This window comes from Aulonocara sp. 'chitande type north' Nkhata Bay, linkage group LG7, assembly GCF_057382095.1.
Source record: "Aulonocara sp. 'chitande type north' Nkhata Bay isolate Kocher_YH1m ecotype deep benthic linkage group LG7, A_spYH_male_GT1.1, whole genome shotgun sequence".
NCBI classification, from domain to species: Eukaryota; Metazoa; Chordata; class Actinopteri; order Cichliformes; family Cichlidae; genus Aulonocara; species Aulonocara sp. 'chitande type north' Nkhata Bay.
Window position 1 is genome coordinate 26,315,259 of NC_141350.1, and position 15,906 is coordinate 26,331,164.

Below are 15,906 nucleotides of genomic sequence, written 5' to 3' on the forward strand. Positions count from 1 at the left end.
GCATGTTGTATCTGTCAAAGGGGGAAGTGTCAAAATTCTGTGGGTTGCTGCAGAGAACACAGATGTCATGAAAGACAACTAGTTTGTAATGAAGTGAAACCAACTGTCTGTTCTTCATGCAGGCTTTTTGATAGTTTCTTTTTTTTAAGTCACAAAGAGCTCCATTGTGGCTCTCTTTCTTCTTTAAGTGAACTTTTCCGCCATGATTCCACCTGTACAGAGTCTTCACTGTCACTCTGCATGCTGGACTGCACACAGCCATGTGTGTGTAAGTTGTGTACTCTGTGACTAGGGATGCATACAAACTGACCCAAATATACCTGCAATATTTAAAGTTTTGTTTGTGAGTGGACTGGAATTTTTCTCATGGTTAGCAAAAATACAGCAGATACTAATATAGTGCTTTGGACACCCGGACTATATGATGACTATATGATCTGATAATCAGATGATCTGTGGCTTGTAAGCCTGGCTGGGTCATACAAGCACAGTCAGGCTGACCCCACTGCAGCTACTTGTGGGCTACTGTGGTGAAGTCAGTGTGACGATAGTTTGTGGTTCACTGCAGAGCTGTGCAGTTACAGGTCTGCACATCAAAGCCGTGCGTGGGATGTTGTGTAAAATGGAAATAAAAATGCAGTGCAATGACTTACAAATCTTACAAATCTCTTAAAGTCATGTTTTATTCACAATAGAAGACAGAAACCATATCAAGTGTTTAAACTGAGATATTTTTATTATTCCATGAAAAAATCGAATAGTAAAATGTTTTTGATGTGCTGTGTTTGCCTTTTATCACAGGATGATACAGGTTATATGCCAAATATCAGTGTGGACACAGTGGCATTTGTTGGCATTTGTTAGAGGTAATTAGTCTGAGTTCAGACGAGTTTAATGTGACTCATTGTGCATTTCTCGTACGCAGCAGACCCCCTACCCAAAAAACCAAAGAGGGAACTGAATTTAAATAAAGTTGAAGTGAAACCAAATATTCAAATAAATGAATAACTGCACTAAAACTGAGACGTAACAATACAAAACCCTGCTAAAACTGTTAAAGGAAATCTGAAGCCAAAAACAGGAACGAAGTGTGACATCATACATCTCAGAAAAAGATTTATTTTTATCTAATGCCATCACATACGTTATGGTAAAATAGTGGCTTCATCAAGACGGACAGAACTCTGCAAAACAACCAGACAGACAGCAAAAGAGGAACTGTGTGTGTGTGTGTGTGTGTGTGTGTGTGTGTGTGTGTGTGTGTGTGTGTGGGCATGCAGAAATGAACAGTGCACTATCTCAATTCAAAGGAATGAGAAATGTCAGGTTTTGAAGTGTGTTGGTGTCTTTGCTGTTTTCAGGACAAGGAGAGGAGGGGGGAGGGTAAGCAAGAGAGCAAAGCACGAGAAAAGGCCCCCCTGTGCCCCCCCGGCTCCACGCTGTGTCAGCACAGCGGCAGACTCCTGTGCAATAAGGAAACGTTCTCCTGCAACAGTAAGGCCCTCGTAGCGCTGTCTTTCTGACACGTGCCAGCTCTCTTACTCTCCTGCTGCATTTCTGCTCTTTCCTTCCTGCTTTTTATTTCACCTCCAGTCTGGGATCACCACTTCCTCTTCTCCGTACTTCGTTATCTCCATGCGTTTTCACACCTTTGATAACACCATCATACTGCTCTGTGTAATAATGCTGTAGTTGTTTACATAGAAGTGGTTAGTCGTGATTAGTAGTGGTTAATAGTCTGGGCAGTCATCAGACAGCAACAGGGTTCTGTGTGGCTTGTGCTTGGTCCTCCTCTGCCTGTATGGTTTTTCACCCACAGTCCACACAGCTGCTGGGCTTGCTGTGGTAGGATCCACTCTGTACTTGTTTGGCCTTTAATAACAGGAACAGAACCAGCAGACCTCTTTTGTACCCCAGCCTTTACAGACAGAGCTGACTGGACAGTATTTGTGGAGTTGCAGACTTGAAGCCTCAAACTGAAGGAAAATACTCAGGGTAAGATGATGGAAGGTGTTGCAGGTACAAAGAAGCTGGAAAACTGAGCAAAAGAAAAGGTTAAAGCTGAGTGGGACAGTCCGGAGGAGGCAGCCAAACCTGGGGACAGAACCTGCCAGTTTTTCTGGCGGATGATTTTATGCTTGTTTCTTTATGGGTTTAGTTTTTCAATCATCAGCCATAAAAGGCTGATGGAGTACTGTTGTAAGTGTGTGGACGGCATGGATGCACAAGTGTGTGAATGTGATGACTTCAAAACGAGGCGAGGTATGAGTTTGACATTGATAGCATAGGTGTATCTGCCTGGAGGCTGAGGGGTAGCACTGACCAGCGCTGGTATTTCTTCTTCCTGTGAGCTGGACTGAAGCCATGGCAGCAGTCACTGCCTTCTGGTTTCTTTGCCTTTGCACGCAGAAGAGAAGAGTGTCAAAGGATGTTGTAGTGTTAAAGAGACGGAAATATCAAGGCTATAGCTGAATAGTCCAAAACTTCCTGTTCCACTTCACGGTGACCTTGATGGAGAAGGTCATGAGGTCAAGGAAGAGTGTTAAGGAGAATTTCCGAGGACCAATGAAGAGAAGCACGGTGCTTAGAGGCTCCAGCTGCACTCAGACTTCCTAAGAGAGTGATGCTGATGATGAGGCTCCTCCTTAGTGAACCCACCACAGTACATCCAGCTATGAAGTGAAATATAGCATGTGTGTCAGAAACGCTGCTGCAGAGATGAGCCACTGTAGCTCCTGACATTATGGCAGCTGTAAGAATAAAGCATTGCATAAATGTATGTGACCTGCCCTCTAAAGTGCTGTGAGGTCAGTAAGACATTAAAGTATGTGAGATGAATGTGGCACCCTGTGTGTGTGTGTGGTTGGGGGTGAATACACTAACATAGCTGTTTCTGTGCTGCCTGCAGACTGTGGGGTCCTCGTCAGTGACAGATCCACGGAGAGCCCGTCTGTCTGTGCAAAAAACAGAATAAAGGTAGGTATGGTACACAGACTCATGATGAATGTGTTACCATCAGGAATAACTGTAGATGAACAGCTAAACCACATGTTCTAATTTAGAGGTGAGGTATAAATCCATCATAAATGTATTTTACAAGTCTTCTTTAAGTTTAATCTGTCATGTTTGTCTCTATCAGCAAGCGGCGGTGCCAGAAGGCGTTCCTGGGTCGTCTGTTAACACGAGGAGTAAAAGTAAGAACACATGGAGAACTTTACAGAGGAGACACAGGGGAGCGAATCAACTAAAGCTAAAGACACTTTCAAAGAATCCTTTATATCAATCCGTCTAAAAATTCCCAGTTTCCCTCAGATTTGACTGGTGATTTTATCTGTATATGTCCTAGTGACCATTAAAATAAAGCTGTGGGTCTCAAGTCATTCATTTAGATACAGGTGCTTTAAAATAACTGCACAGCTGTGTTACTAAGAAAGCTGCTGAGTTTGAATCTATTCCACCACTCCCATGATCAGCAGAAGCCCATTAGCAAAAGAAGAGAGGTTTCCACGTTCTGTCGGTGCCGCACAAACGCACACTGTCCGCACTGCAAAGTGCAACACAACGTTAATGTACACATGTACTTGAAGACAAATTCCTGTCTTCACTCAGTGCTGTTCCTCTGTCAGGATAGAAAAAAGGTCCAGCTGTCACTCCAAAGCCAGCGTACAGTGATGGCACAAACACAGAACAAGCTTATGATTGAGTGCAGCATGTTTGACTTTTTACTCAGTTTGTAAAAGAGCAAGTCAAATAAGGACACTGGGAGGTAGCAATGCAGCATTTCTGAAGGAGCTTTAGTTCTCATCGAACTAAAGCTCTAAAGCATGCTTGCAACTCAGACCTGAGCAGACGGAGCACACGCAGAGAGAGGGAGCTGCTTTTGATTGGTAGACAGAGCTTCTGATGTCCCAGCAGTTCCACTGATAGACACCTTCTGGCTCATAGTATGAAGAAGAGAACTACAAAAGAACTAGATTGCTGCTTTTTAATGAGCAAATAATCAAATTCATTTTCTGTTTTGATATATTTTTATCTAGCTACATCTTCTACATCATCGCTGTCGTCAAGGTCCTCATCGTCACGTTGGTCAACAGTAACAATGCCCAACGACCACCTTCCTATGCTGTCTCCAAGAAGAAACCGCAGAACCTTCAGCCCTCACAGCAACCTGGCTAAGAGCATCTCCATTAGCAACATACCATCGTAAGACGTTACGACTAATTAACTTTGTTTCTGAAAATTCCCAGTTAGCTCTAAATGTCACGTGTACACACCAGCACAAGTGACTGTCTCAGCACTGAGCACACATGCCGTCGCTCGATGTGCTCTTCACAGACGTGAAGACGGGTTTTTCTGTTCTTGTCACTAGAACTAGTGGCAGCTCCAAAGGCGTCATATTGTTCTTGCGACTATGTGATGTATGTAGAAAGCAAAGCCATTAAAATCCTGCTCATCTTCATAGTTTTGTTCCTTCAGGTTAGACGATGCTGCACTCAAGCGCCTCAAAGTGCTGTCCCAGTCCACCGACTCTCTCCATCAGGGGAGCAAAGTCAACGCTTCAACTGAGTCTCTCACTGATGAAGGTAGAACACAACACACACACACACACACACACACACACACACACACACACACACACACACACACACACACACACACACAGTTTAGATTCAAAGAATGATGGTTTGAGCTGCTGTGTGTGTGTGTGTGTGTGTGTGTGTGTGTGTGTGTGTGTGTGTCTGTGTGTGTGTGTGTGTGTGTGTGTGTGTGTGTAGGTACTGAGATCACTGAGACCCAGCTGATGGAGTTTGAAAATGACATTAAAGATCTGGCAGCTGATTCTTGGAGCGGCATGGTGGATAAGAAGTTCTTGAAGTCCCTGAAGAAAGATGAAGTGAAGAGACAAGATGTCATTTATGGTAAACTGTGCTGTGACTCAGTGGGGAGTGACAGACTGCTGTCGGGGCCAGACATGGAGATAAGAGTGTTTTCTCTGCACAGAGCTGTACCAGACGGAGGTTCACCATGTGAGGACTCTGAAGATTATGTCGGAAGTGTATCACAAAGGCCTTCAGAAGGAGTTGCAGCTTGATCTTCAAACTCTGAACAAGGTGATCAAAGAGCAATTTCACCCGTCGACACGCTTGGGTACACACAGTATAACGACCTGTCTGTCCAACATTTCCCTAGATTTTCCCTGTTTTGGACGATCTCTTGGAGTTCCACACAGAATTCCTCTCATTGCTCCTGGAGAGAAAAAGAAATGCATCAACCGAGAGACAGAAAAGCAACAACTTCCTCATCTGCAGCATTGGAGACATCTTAGTTAAACAGGTGAGACGAGGACACGAGGAGGGTGTATGCGTGCGTGTCAGTGGTAAATAAAGTTGAAATAAATCCATTTCTGGTGGCCCTTACACTCCTCGTGTGTGGAGTGTGTGCTGTTGTCTTTTAGTTAAGTTCAACTCTAAGATATCTGTTTGGAAATCAGGGGTGTCGTTTGGTAGTGTCAGTGGTTGCAGTAAAGATCATGGCAGTCTTTCCATTAAGTTGCAGTTCTTTTGAGTTAATGGAAGAACTACAATATTCACAGCATGTTATGGAAAGCGCTGAATTTGCTTCCACCTTAAATGTGTTTACTTTCTTTTTTGTGACTTCTTAAATTCAGTTTTCAGGCTGCAGCTCTGTCCGCATGACAAAAGTTTATGGCAAGTTTTGCAGTCGCCACAACGAAGCCGTCAGTCTGTACAAAGAACTGCACGCCAAAGATAAACGCTTCCAGGCTTTCGTCAAGGTCAGAGCTGCTCTCTGTACACGCAGCACATCAGAGGACCTCACCTGCACTGTCTGGGATCTATGCATGACCTCAGTATCTTTGTGTGCAGAGAACAATGAGCAGCAGTGTTGTGCGGCGGCTCAGCATCCCAGAGTGTATTTTGTTGGTGACTCAGAGGATCACCAAATATCCTGTTCTGATCCAGAGGATCCTTCAGCACACCAAAGGTAAGAATGAAGACCCGTGGCAGCATCCACCGAGTCAAGCGCAGCTTTCATTGTTCTTCAAACGTCACCTAAAAACTGTGCGGTGACACTGCGTCCAACATCTTTCCTCAGAACATAATTCATCCTAAACTCTTTATGAATCTCTGAACAGAGTCAGATAAGGAGCACGGCTTGGTTTCTGACGCGCTGCGCCTTGTGAAGGAGCTGATTACGGCTGTGGATAATAAAGTCAACCAGCAGGAGAAGAAACAGCGCCTGAAGGAGGTGTACAGGTACTCAGTAGTGTCAGTGATGGAGTTTGCCTACTCCTGGATCAGCTGATCACGTGGGTCATCAGAGCAGTTCATTCCTCCAGACAGTCGCCTCCCTGCCCACTCTTAGCTCAGAGCGCTCCACAAACGCTCCCAAACCAACGCCTGAAGTATACGTTACACAATGTCAACTGATGAACGCTGAATGATGAATAAGCTTAAAGGCTGGCTGATACCTGGGCTGTACCTTCCACATATATACCACTTTTCTAGTCGTGCTGACTGCTCAGAGCAGTGCTGATGTTCAGCCTGTGTTTTACTCTCTGCATGTAGTTTTAGATTTTTTCTGTAAGCTTAGCTTGCAGAAACAGCAGTGCTCTTAAATGTGCCTGAGTGTAAACCTTTAATGTCTCACTGCAGTCGCACTGACAGTAAGTCCATCATGAGGATGAAGAGTGGTCAGATGTTCGCTAAAGAGGACCTGATCAGAGGGAGGAAGCTGCTGCACGATGGAGCGCTGCAGCTGAAAAACTCTGCAGGAAGACTCAAAGGTTCATCACATTTGCATCTTTGGACCAAACCTGACGTGAATTTATTCCGACTGGAGCTCGCTGTAATATTTGTTTCTGTGTGTTGCAGAAGTCCACGCCATGCTCCTGACAGATGTGCTGGTCTTTCTTCAGGAAAAAGACCAGAAATATGTATTTGCCTCATTGGTAAGTTTGGCACTCGGCACATACATAAGATTGTACCCAAGGATTCGGTTTGATTTGGAGCCTTTGTTCCCAGGACCAGCGCTCCACGGTCATCTCCTTACACAAACTCATTGTAAGAGAAGTGGCAAATGAGGAGCGAGGTCAGTCTCCTTCCTTCTCTCACATCTTTTGCGGATTTCAGTCACTGTGTGATTCAGTCTGGCTTTTAGTCAGCACGAACCACAATGGTTTCATCAAGGATTGCCTCGTGTCTCCTGCAGGTCTGTTTCTGATCACAGCTGGCACAGAAAAGCCAGAAATGGTGGAGGTGTTGGCCAGCAGCAAGGAGGAGCGCAACACATGGATGGCCATTATACAGGACGCTATGCAGTGCATGTGAGAATACACACACACACACACACACACACACACACACACAAAGATCACTGGCAGATGCACTTCAAGTCCTTTCTGCAGAAGTTTGTTCCTAACATGAAGGGTCAAAGGAAATAATATGTTTTACACAAGTGTAGTGGGTGCTCAGCACACAGCAGCGGTTAGCACGGTCTCCTCGCAGCAGTAAAGTTTTCATTTGAATCCTGGCTGAAGCCTTTTAGTCTGCATGTTCCCCCTGTGCCTACGTGACTTCCTCCCACAGTCCGAGCATGCGCCTCAGCTGCACTGGTGATTTTTAGAGGCCGTGGGTGTGAGGTGGATAAACACAAAGTAAAGTGCTGTATGGCTGTATGCTTTGATGTGGCTTGTAGGAGTGAGTAAGACTGCAAGTATGGCAGTCCGTTTACAGATGCTCCATTTCCAAAGTGTGGAGCTCAATTTGTGGATTATCTATTCAAAAAAGCAAAACTTTATTTCTTCCCTGCTGGAAGAAGTAGTGCTGCCCAGTGTGAGGTCCCGTGGATAACACTGCCATCAAACTCTGTACATGATGTAGCATGGTGCATTAGACAAAGCTAAGCACAAGCACAGCTAAGTAATGCGAAAAAGGTCATTTAGGAAAAAAGAACAACATTTGACCAGTAAAGAAATCAAATACACGTTAAAACTGTTTGTGAAGCAGGAACAAAAAAAGATTAATTAGAATAATGATTAAATTAAAGTGCGATCGCCAAATTAAAAGCAGTTTAAGATGAAATGACTGACAATAATAACTGAAACCACAAATTAAAACCTAACAAAGAAGTAGAAATAAAATCTTCAGTATGGCAGACCTCTGTGCAGAGCTTGTAGGGCCTTTAAAATAAGCTTTTCATTTTTTATCTAGCAAATGAGTTCGAGCTGCTCTGTTTCCAGCAGTGCACGTTTGAGCGTTGTGAGCAATGTGGTACATTTATCTGAGCTGAAAGCAGAAGCTGGAGAGTATTCGAACATCACGCCAGGCCTTCATTTGTGTTCTGACAGGGAGAAAGATAAGGATGAGGGACTCCCAAGTGAGACGGAAGAAGACCGGAGACACCAGGAGAACAGAGCAAAGGAGATCCGCGGTGAGCAGCCGATGTTCCAGTTAACGTGCTGTAGTGGGCGGGGAGTCCCGTGTCATGTTGAGTGTGTTTGCATTTGTCCCTGATTCCAGAGCTTCTGCAGAGGAAGGATGAGCAGATTATCAGTCTATTGGAGGAGAAGATACACATCTTTAGAGAGCTGGGTAACTGCAGTCTGTCTCCAGAGGATGCTAACACATCGGTCATGGAGCGGATGTTGTTCAGAGCCACACCTGATAACGTCACCAAAGGAGAGCCGGTCATAAATGATGCTGTGAGAGAAGGTGAGCAGGCCTCTGAGGTTACTTCTCGTCATGTGCATCTCAGAGATGACGTGTTCAAACCTGTTCCTCTCTGTCAGTGGAGGCCCTGCATGCTTTGGTCAGCGGAGGTTTTGGTGCAGCGGCCTGCGGTCCAGGCGGCCTGACAGGGGGCGCCGTGGGACCAGTCTGCCTGCCCAGACGAGCGGAGACGTTTGGAGGCTTCGACAGTCATCAGATGAACAGCAGCAAGAGTAAGACACGAGCAGGTCATCAAAGATGTCAGGGCAGGTGTTCACGCTCCTGTGAGACCGACTCTGCCGTCATCACAGCAGCTGTCTTTATCATGACCAGCCTTTAAAAGCCTTCACCTCCTCTTACTGTCAGATGGAGAAAAGGAAGAGGGCGAGGAGTCAGTGGACCTCCGCAGGACTGAGTCCGACAGCGTGCTGAAGAAGGTAGGGATGTGTGTGTTTCACATAGGGTTATTCATCTCATTTAAGACGACTCATTTCTTTAATACGTTCCTGCAGGTTTTACTGTGATGAAAACGAAATGTGCCTAACTGATCAAATGGGAAGAGGCATGGCTGCTATAAACAGAGTGGGAAATCCATATGTAATAAAGAACAAGATCAGCGCAGGTATTAGTGTTATGAAGTTGAGTCGATAGTGTAGTTGATAGTGTCAGTCAGAGCAGACATCGAAGGCTGCTTCTCTGACGTCACAGTCATTTTTTAAAAATGGAAATATGTGCGATAAATGTTTTTGCACAGCACTTTACTTTTCCCCTGTGAGCCATCAGAGGTTCAGAACTTTACCATCCTCTGACTTCTGCTCGCTGCAGTCCACATCCTGATGTTACCTGACCAGCACTTTGCAATGTGCTAACATGAACTGTGTGTGTGTGCCTCAGGGAGCCACTGCCAGCCTGCAGACCCTGCTAAAGAGAAACAATGAAGTAAGTGGGCTCCTCATTCAAACACAAACAGACACACTAGTACTACTCCATCACTTTAGCTACATCACACAGGACTTTTGATAAGGACAGGACAAAGAATATATTTTACAAGAAAAGCTTCAAAACTGCTTTGAAGGTGATGCTGAAAATATGGACGTGGCTGTTTCATAAGAATACAGTTTCTGCTTCCTTTCTGTGATGAGCTGCCGTCACTGAGAATTTTCCAGTCTAAGCTTGTCTTCACTGACTGCTGCAGCTGTCTGCAAAGCCACTTCTTCTCTTCCTGTTGTTTAATGGTGTGCTGCAAGCAATTGTAGGTCCAGTGCTGCCACCTGCTGGTGGTGTTTACACATTTTATCTTCTTAGACACCAGCAGAAGGACAGAAGTTGTTGCATAAGCTGTTATTTTTTTCTTGACAACTGTGACCATCCCTAGCTCTTTCTACATGTCAGGAGGAAAATAAAGATGAACCCAGTCATGTGATGTACTGGAGGTCTTATTTGTATAAACAGCAGTTTGAGCTGTTTTTACTGACTCTGGTGTGATGGTGTGTTTCTCCAGCAGCTCCAGCGCAGTGTGACACGTCTCCATGAGCTGCTCATTTCCCTGCAGGTACACATACACGTTTACAGCAGAGGTCACGTTCAGGCTAAGTTTTCACTTTACATTGACCGTCTGTCCCTGCCTGCAGGCTGTGGTCATCCAGCAGGACTCATTTATTGAGGACCAGAGGCAAGCCCTGAGCAGCCAACTCAGCACCACCTCCTCCAGACAGTCCATCTCTTCCTCCTCCTCCTGCTCCTCGCTCTCATCCTCAACTAGCTCGCGCCCCTCCTCCCTCATTGAGCAAGAGAAGCACAGGAGTTTGGAGAGGCAGCGGCAGGAGGTGGCCAGCCTGCAGGTTAGCTCTCACTACTGCTGCTTTCACATGTTGAGTCATGGCTGCAGTGAGCTCATCGTTCCATTGTTTGGCAGGATTCATGTTTTCATCCAGCTTCTTGTGACATCACACTTGTGGTTTGTTTTAGAAACAGCAGGCTGCACATCAGGAAGAAAAGAGGAAACGAGAGAGAGAGTGGGAGCTGAAAGAGAGAGCTCTGGCAGATCGGGAGGAGAGGCTGGGGGAGGAAGAGGAGCAGACGAGGCGGAAATGTCGGGAGCTGACAGAAGAGATGCAGATGTTACAGAGGAGCAAAGAAGAGTACCAGAGAGACGTGGAGTGGCTGAGGGAGGCGCAGAGGAGGCTGGAGAGAGACGAGGAGGCTCTGAGGAGAGACAATCAGAAGGTGGACGCAAATAGAGAGCAGGTCAGAGGTCATGTATGATGAAGGCGCTGCTAGTCTGATGCACTCGAGCAGCCTGCCTGTGACGACACTCAAGTGCTCGAGTGCCGTCACAGGCAGGCTGCTGTGTAGCTGTAGTCTCTGTGCACGTTCACCTAATCATCACAAATTAATCAGTAAACTACATGTCATGCACGCTGTAGTATTTTATGCACTGGATGTAGTGAATTCTGTTTTTCCATGTCTGCTTCCTCTTGCCATGCCAAGTTTTGGAGGTGGAGAGTGGAAATTTGGCATAATGACTCTCAGAGCCATGACAGAAGCTTCAAAAAGAAAACCAGTTGGTGGAAATGAACCGATAGATATCCTTCACCGTCTCACTCGCATCTTCATGCATGATCTAATCATTTTTGCAGTTGGAGGAGCTTCAGAGGTACCAGCGCACTCCCTCCACAAACTCAGACGACTCCTTAAGGTTCCACAGCACCGGGTCCCTGGATCTGGATTTAAAAGAAATAGCAGAACAAGCCAAAGAGGTAAGAACAAGGTCCTGCTTTAAAACCGCGTTTGTGTTAGAGTTTAGGAAGCTGCTGCATGAGCCCTTGAATGACTAATATTGTGGGTGAACATCAGGTGGAGCTCTCATCCTCCGCCCCAACCAAAGAACCTTTCCTCCGCATTGGATCCAAGAGGATGAGCAAAAACTTCAACCCCTTCTCCTCTAAGGCTCAGGGAGCAGAGAAGGAGTCCCAGCTCCCCTCCAGACTACTTCAACTGACCAAATCCAAAGAGAAGAAGGAGAAAAAGAAGAAAGGAAAAGGAGGGAAGGACGCGCAGACAGGTACAGTCAGACCGACTCAAAGTGAAGACGGTCATGGGTGGAGCGGTGTTCTGTGTACTGGTATCCTCCTACATAACTCTTGTGTTTGTCTTTAGAAAACAAAGGTGCAGTGATGTTGGATTCTCCAAACGACAGTGACTTCTTCATCTGAAGAGTGAACTCCTAACACCCAGTCGCACAGCTGACAGTGTGTGTCTGTCTCTGTCTGCTTGGCCCCAGACATTGCCCCAGCCTTCCCGTCACACAGACTGTACCATCAAAGGTCAAAGGTCGGGCAGGGTAACACACTGACTTAGCTGAAGTCTTTCCCAAGGTAACAGACTGCTCTGGAGACTATCCTGCCCACGCTCCAATAATGCCAAACTGGATGGATTCAGAAGAGTTTGTCCAGCAGCAGGTCCGAACATCGACAGCACCTGAGCCTGGAAAAGCTTAACTTGACCAATCACAAGCAAGATTTCTTTTAAGTGTTGCTGAAGCTAACTTTTGTTGCTTGTTGTGCACTCCTTACTTGTAGAACACACACACACACACACACACACACACAGCAGGTTAAACCATCATTCATTGTGAATGAAACAGACCCCTTAAATTAAAAAATCTGTGTTTATTTGATCTTGAGCTGAAGTGCCTTCCATGTGTCTGGTACATCACTGGCAGCAGGTATACGTGTAGCAGCAGTTAATCTGATTTGTAACAAAGTACTGATGAAATGTACATTATACAGAGCTGACCCTGCACTGTTTACATGTCAGTGTAGCAAGCTTCCTGCTCATTTCATTGGTCCTTCATTTCTGCCCAAGCTATCATTTCAGACCCGGCAGCAACATATCTAAAGCATGCACTGACCCGGGCTCTCCCATCACAGTCACCAAACTCTTATACGCTGATTTAAATTCAACTTAAGATTTTAATAACGAAACTGGACATTTTATTAGACAGATGGTTCACAAACCCAGCCAAGAGTGAAATCAAAGAAGGACAACTGTTATATTAGAACACTACATACCTCTGCATGTGGACAAGGGTCCACTCTAACCCCCATTTCTATTGCCTTTATTCACCCTCACAAAGCCCTGCCGGTGTGCATAACACACCCATCATACACTGGACACCCACAGGCTCGTGTGCTCCATCCACCTGTGTGGGGAATGACAGTCGAGGTCGAGACATTGCTTTACTTACTGCTGCACTCACTTGTTATGTTTACTCTACATGAAGCTTAATATTCCTATTCTTTTTAATAGAAGCACCTGACTCTTACTAAACAGCCCAATGCTGAAAAGTGGAACAAACACGTGAGAAGAAGACTTCTGTGATACACACCACTGGTTTGAATCTGCTTGTGTGCATTCCCCTGTGTTGACAGCTGCTTCTCGTCATGACAAAAATGGCGTGTCCTTGCTGAACTGCTCCTCTTTGAACAACAGATAACAGAGCCATTACGAGGAAGCCAGTCAAACATGCCAAAGAGAAGAGTCCATTAAATATTCATCACTTGTGCTTCTGTTTTTCTGCAGCGTTATGTTTCCAGATAACTGGGTTCTCCCAGTGCATCACACAGGGAGGCTCGCTCAGGGCGTGTACATGATTATATGTAGCCTTCAGTGTCATATTTCCGAGGGCGGGGTTAATGCAGCAAAAGTGCTTTAGCTCTGCTCTAACCAGGTAGTACTCTAACCAAACAGCAGAGGTGAGAACAAAAGTTAACAAATAAAACCAACACTGAAAGACTGACACTCCTGCATTACACTTTCAAGCTCGTGGCGCTCCGTGACGCTGCTGTAGTGTCTGCTCACAGATAACAGAGGACAGAGATGGCAGCACGGGATGCTCGACAGTGACAGCACAGTGGTTTAACAGAGACGTGAGGAACTAGTCAGCAGTAAGATCAGGTATATAAACAGTACATGCTAAATTGTGTAGTATTTTTACACCAGCAGCAGTCTGACCTTTGTTTACACGGTCTCTTTGAATAGAGGCTGACGAGATTTTGATGAGAGGCTAAAGAAGCATTTCTGCTAATATCCATTTCTTTTTAGTGCAGTAATTCAAAAACTGCAGAAATAGAGGTTTAAAAAATAGTTTTGCACTTGGATGGAAGTATGTGTGGGTGTAGTATATGAGCAGCAGGTAAATGACTGAGAAGAAACCATTAAGGATGATACATAACAAGCCCATTAATACATTAGTCATGTTTTTGTGTTGAGTGGCACAAATCATGTTAACCCTGTAAAGCCTGAACCAATCATTACTAGAAAATTACATTTATAAAACAAATGTAGTTCATTAAAACTACTGACAATTTTTCTTAAGGAACTTAAATATTATTTTGCATATATGTGGTTGTTTTTATTTAGGTTTTTTTTTACTATTTATTGTTGATTTGTTGAGCAAGTTATTTGTTTTTCGGCGGGGAGAAAGTCTCAAAGACTCATCTATCAAATATGAAACAGTTGGCATTATAGGGTTAAAGACACGTTTCACACTCACAACCAAACAGATGATCACTGATGGATTTTAGTGGAGCAGACACTCCAGCACCACCCACCCACCCACCACACAGCAGTACAGTGTTATCAGTGTACACTGATCCCTCAACAAACAAGCTCAGTCACTGACACTGCCTCTGTGTTGTTCCCGTGCACTAAAAATATTTCTAAAGCCATTAAAAATTAAAGTTTCACCATCTTTCTCGCTGTGTGTGGGATCGTCTTGAAAGGTTTTTGGAATAAAAACACGAGGTACAAAGTTTCTGTTTTATTTCCAAAGAAAAAAGATGGAGGCAGAGCAACACATTTTGTAAATATGTACAAATTTCAAGTGAGAGAAAAGCTTTATTTGTCTACTTTCTTCCTGATCTGGAAATATAATGTTCAATCCTAATAAATTACTATGCTATTGTCACTGTGTGGTTTTATGTACACGGATAGTATGTTAGCTGAGAGGAGACAGAGGAGTGAGAGCGATGTTGAGAAGCTCCTGGTATGCTGCATTGGTCAAAGTCCCTCCTCTCACAGGAGCATGTGGACCTGTGTTTCCACCGAGCTGTGTGACTGTAAATGAACTGGAATCATCTGTGCACCATTTCACTGAAAGTCACCAGAAGATCACTTTGAGTGAAAATGGATTTTTATTTTGTTAGTTAACATTAGAACAGGAGCAGTTTTACCACCATGTGCAAAGTGAAGTATTCAGTCATTGCCCCCTGACCAAGTTTCACAGCGAAACATTTTACTTGTGATGATGTTAAATCGTGTTAGCCTCTGTGTGTCCAGGGGCCCAGATGGGTCACCAGTGCAGGGCTGCCGTAGATGTTTATTCATTGAAAGTATTCGGTCTGATTGAGGTGCCCTTCCTATTCTGTGCTATACAAGGTACAGACGGGCTGAAAATCCTGCATTTGTTTTCTAGAATTTGTCCCATGATCCCTCTTTGTCTATCAAACCCTTAGGCAACCTCCTTAGAAATAACTCCGTATTTAAGGGCTCTAATCTTGAAAGCACAGTGCACAATATCTGTCTTTATACAGGCAGTTAACTACAGCACATCTGCATATTTGTATTAATTCAGACACTCTTTAGCAGCCACAAATGGGAGTTCACGTGCAGGTCCACCGGTCACAGTGATGGAGGTGAAAAGATGGAACAGAAAGGTAACATCAACAATTCAAGAAAAATGCAACAGACTCAAAAGTTTGAGTGCATTGTTGTTTTTAACAACCTCGGAGCTGCACGAGGTCTGTTTCTGAGGCAGTCACGGGCTGAGGTGGTGTTGAGTGATGGAGAGTGGAGAGGTAGTGGCATTTTCAAGAGAGCGCATGTTGTGACAGCAAGGCTGGATGAAAGATCGCTTGGACTGCTGTAAGTACCTGTGAGGTAATGTGAGTGAGTTAATGAGCTGGACCTTAAGGAACGCATTTGAATGATCAAGCAGCAGTGGTGCCAGCACTCATGCTGATCTGGTAGGGTTTTACCTACAACTTAAAGATCTATGATATGGAGATTTGGTGCTGTTGTAAAATGGTGTTTTGTAATGGAGACCAGGGGCTACACAACATTATTCCATGCATGTATTTGTTCTTGAATGAAGATACATGAAAACCACATGTAT

The 15,906-nt window shown here is 44.8% G+C and overlaps 1 protein-coding gene across 5 annotated transcripts in view; it reads left to right on the forward strand.

The window, feature by feature from the left end:
• The window catches only part of LOC147325242 (uncharacterized), a 60,477-nt gene extending 45,775 nt beyond the window's left edge, over nucleotides 1–14,702 (forward strand). For 4 of the 5 annotated variants that reach the window (XM_086299660.1, XM_086299659.1, XM_086299661.1 and 1 more), the window contains 26 exons: nucleotides 1,362–1,494; nucleotides 2,909–2,976; nucleotides 3,140–3,194; nucleotides 4,038–4,203; nucleotides 4,477–4,583; nucleotides 4,776–4,919; nucleotides 5,002–5,111; nucleotides 5,191–5,334; nucleotides 5,669–5,794; nucleotides 5,886–6,003; nucleotides 6,155–6,275; nucleotides 6,675–6,805; nucleotides 6,894–6,970; nucleotides 7,044–7,110; nucleotides 7,231–7,345; nucleotides 8,369–8,451; nucleotides 8,541–8,732; nucleotides 8,810–8,962; nucleotides 9,096–9,166; nucleotides 9,624–9,668; nucleotides 10,231–10,281; nucleotides 10,361–10,570; nucleotides 10,698–10,976; nucleotides 11,369–11,488; nucleotides 11,586–11,793; nucleotides 11,889–14,702. In XM_086299660.1, coding sequence (XP_086155786.1) covers nucleotides 1,362–1,494; nucleotides 2,909–2,976; nucleotides 3,140–3,194; nucleotides 4,038–4,203; nucleotides 4,477–4,583; nucleotides 4,776–4,919; nucleotides 5,002–5,111; nucleotides 5,191–5,334; nucleotides 5,669–5,794; nucleotides 5,886–6,003; nucleotides 6,155–6,275; nucleotides 6,675–6,805; nucleotides 6,894–6,970; nucleotides 7,044–7,110; nucleotides 7,231–7,345; nucleotides 8,369–8,451; nucleotides 8,541–8,732; nucleotides 8,810–8,962; nucleotides 9,096–9,166; nucleotides 9,624–9,668; nucleotides 10,231–10,281; nucleotides 10,361–10,570; nucleotides 10,698–10,976; nucleotides 11,369–11,488; nucleotides 11,586–11,793; nucleotides 11,889–11,944 — 3,150 coding nt within the window. In that variant the 3' untranslated portion in view covers nucleotides 11,945–14,702. The remainder of the gene's footprint in view (nucleotides 1–1,361; nucleotides 1,495–2,908; nucleotides 2,977–3,139; nucleotides 3,195–4,037; nucleotides 4,204–4,476; nucleotides 4,584–4,775; nucleotides 4,920–5,001; nucleotides 5,112–5,190; nucleotides 5,335–5,668; nucleotides 5,795–5,885; nucleotides 6,004–6,154; nucleotides 6,276–6,674; nucleotides 6,806–6,893; nucleotides 6,971–7,043; nucleotides 7,111–7,230; nucleotides 7,346–8,368; nucleotides 8,452–8,540; nucleotides 8,733–8,809; nucleotides 8,963–9,095; nucleotides 9,167–9,623; nucleotides 9,669–10,230; nucleotides 10,282–10,360; nucleotides 10,571–10,697; nucleotides 10,977–11,368; nucleotides 11,489–11,585; nucleotides 11,794–11,888) is intronic. The other variant, XM_086299662.1, reaches the window with a different exon arrangement.
• The last annotated feature ends 1,204 nt before the right edge of the window (nucleotides 14,703–15,906 follow it).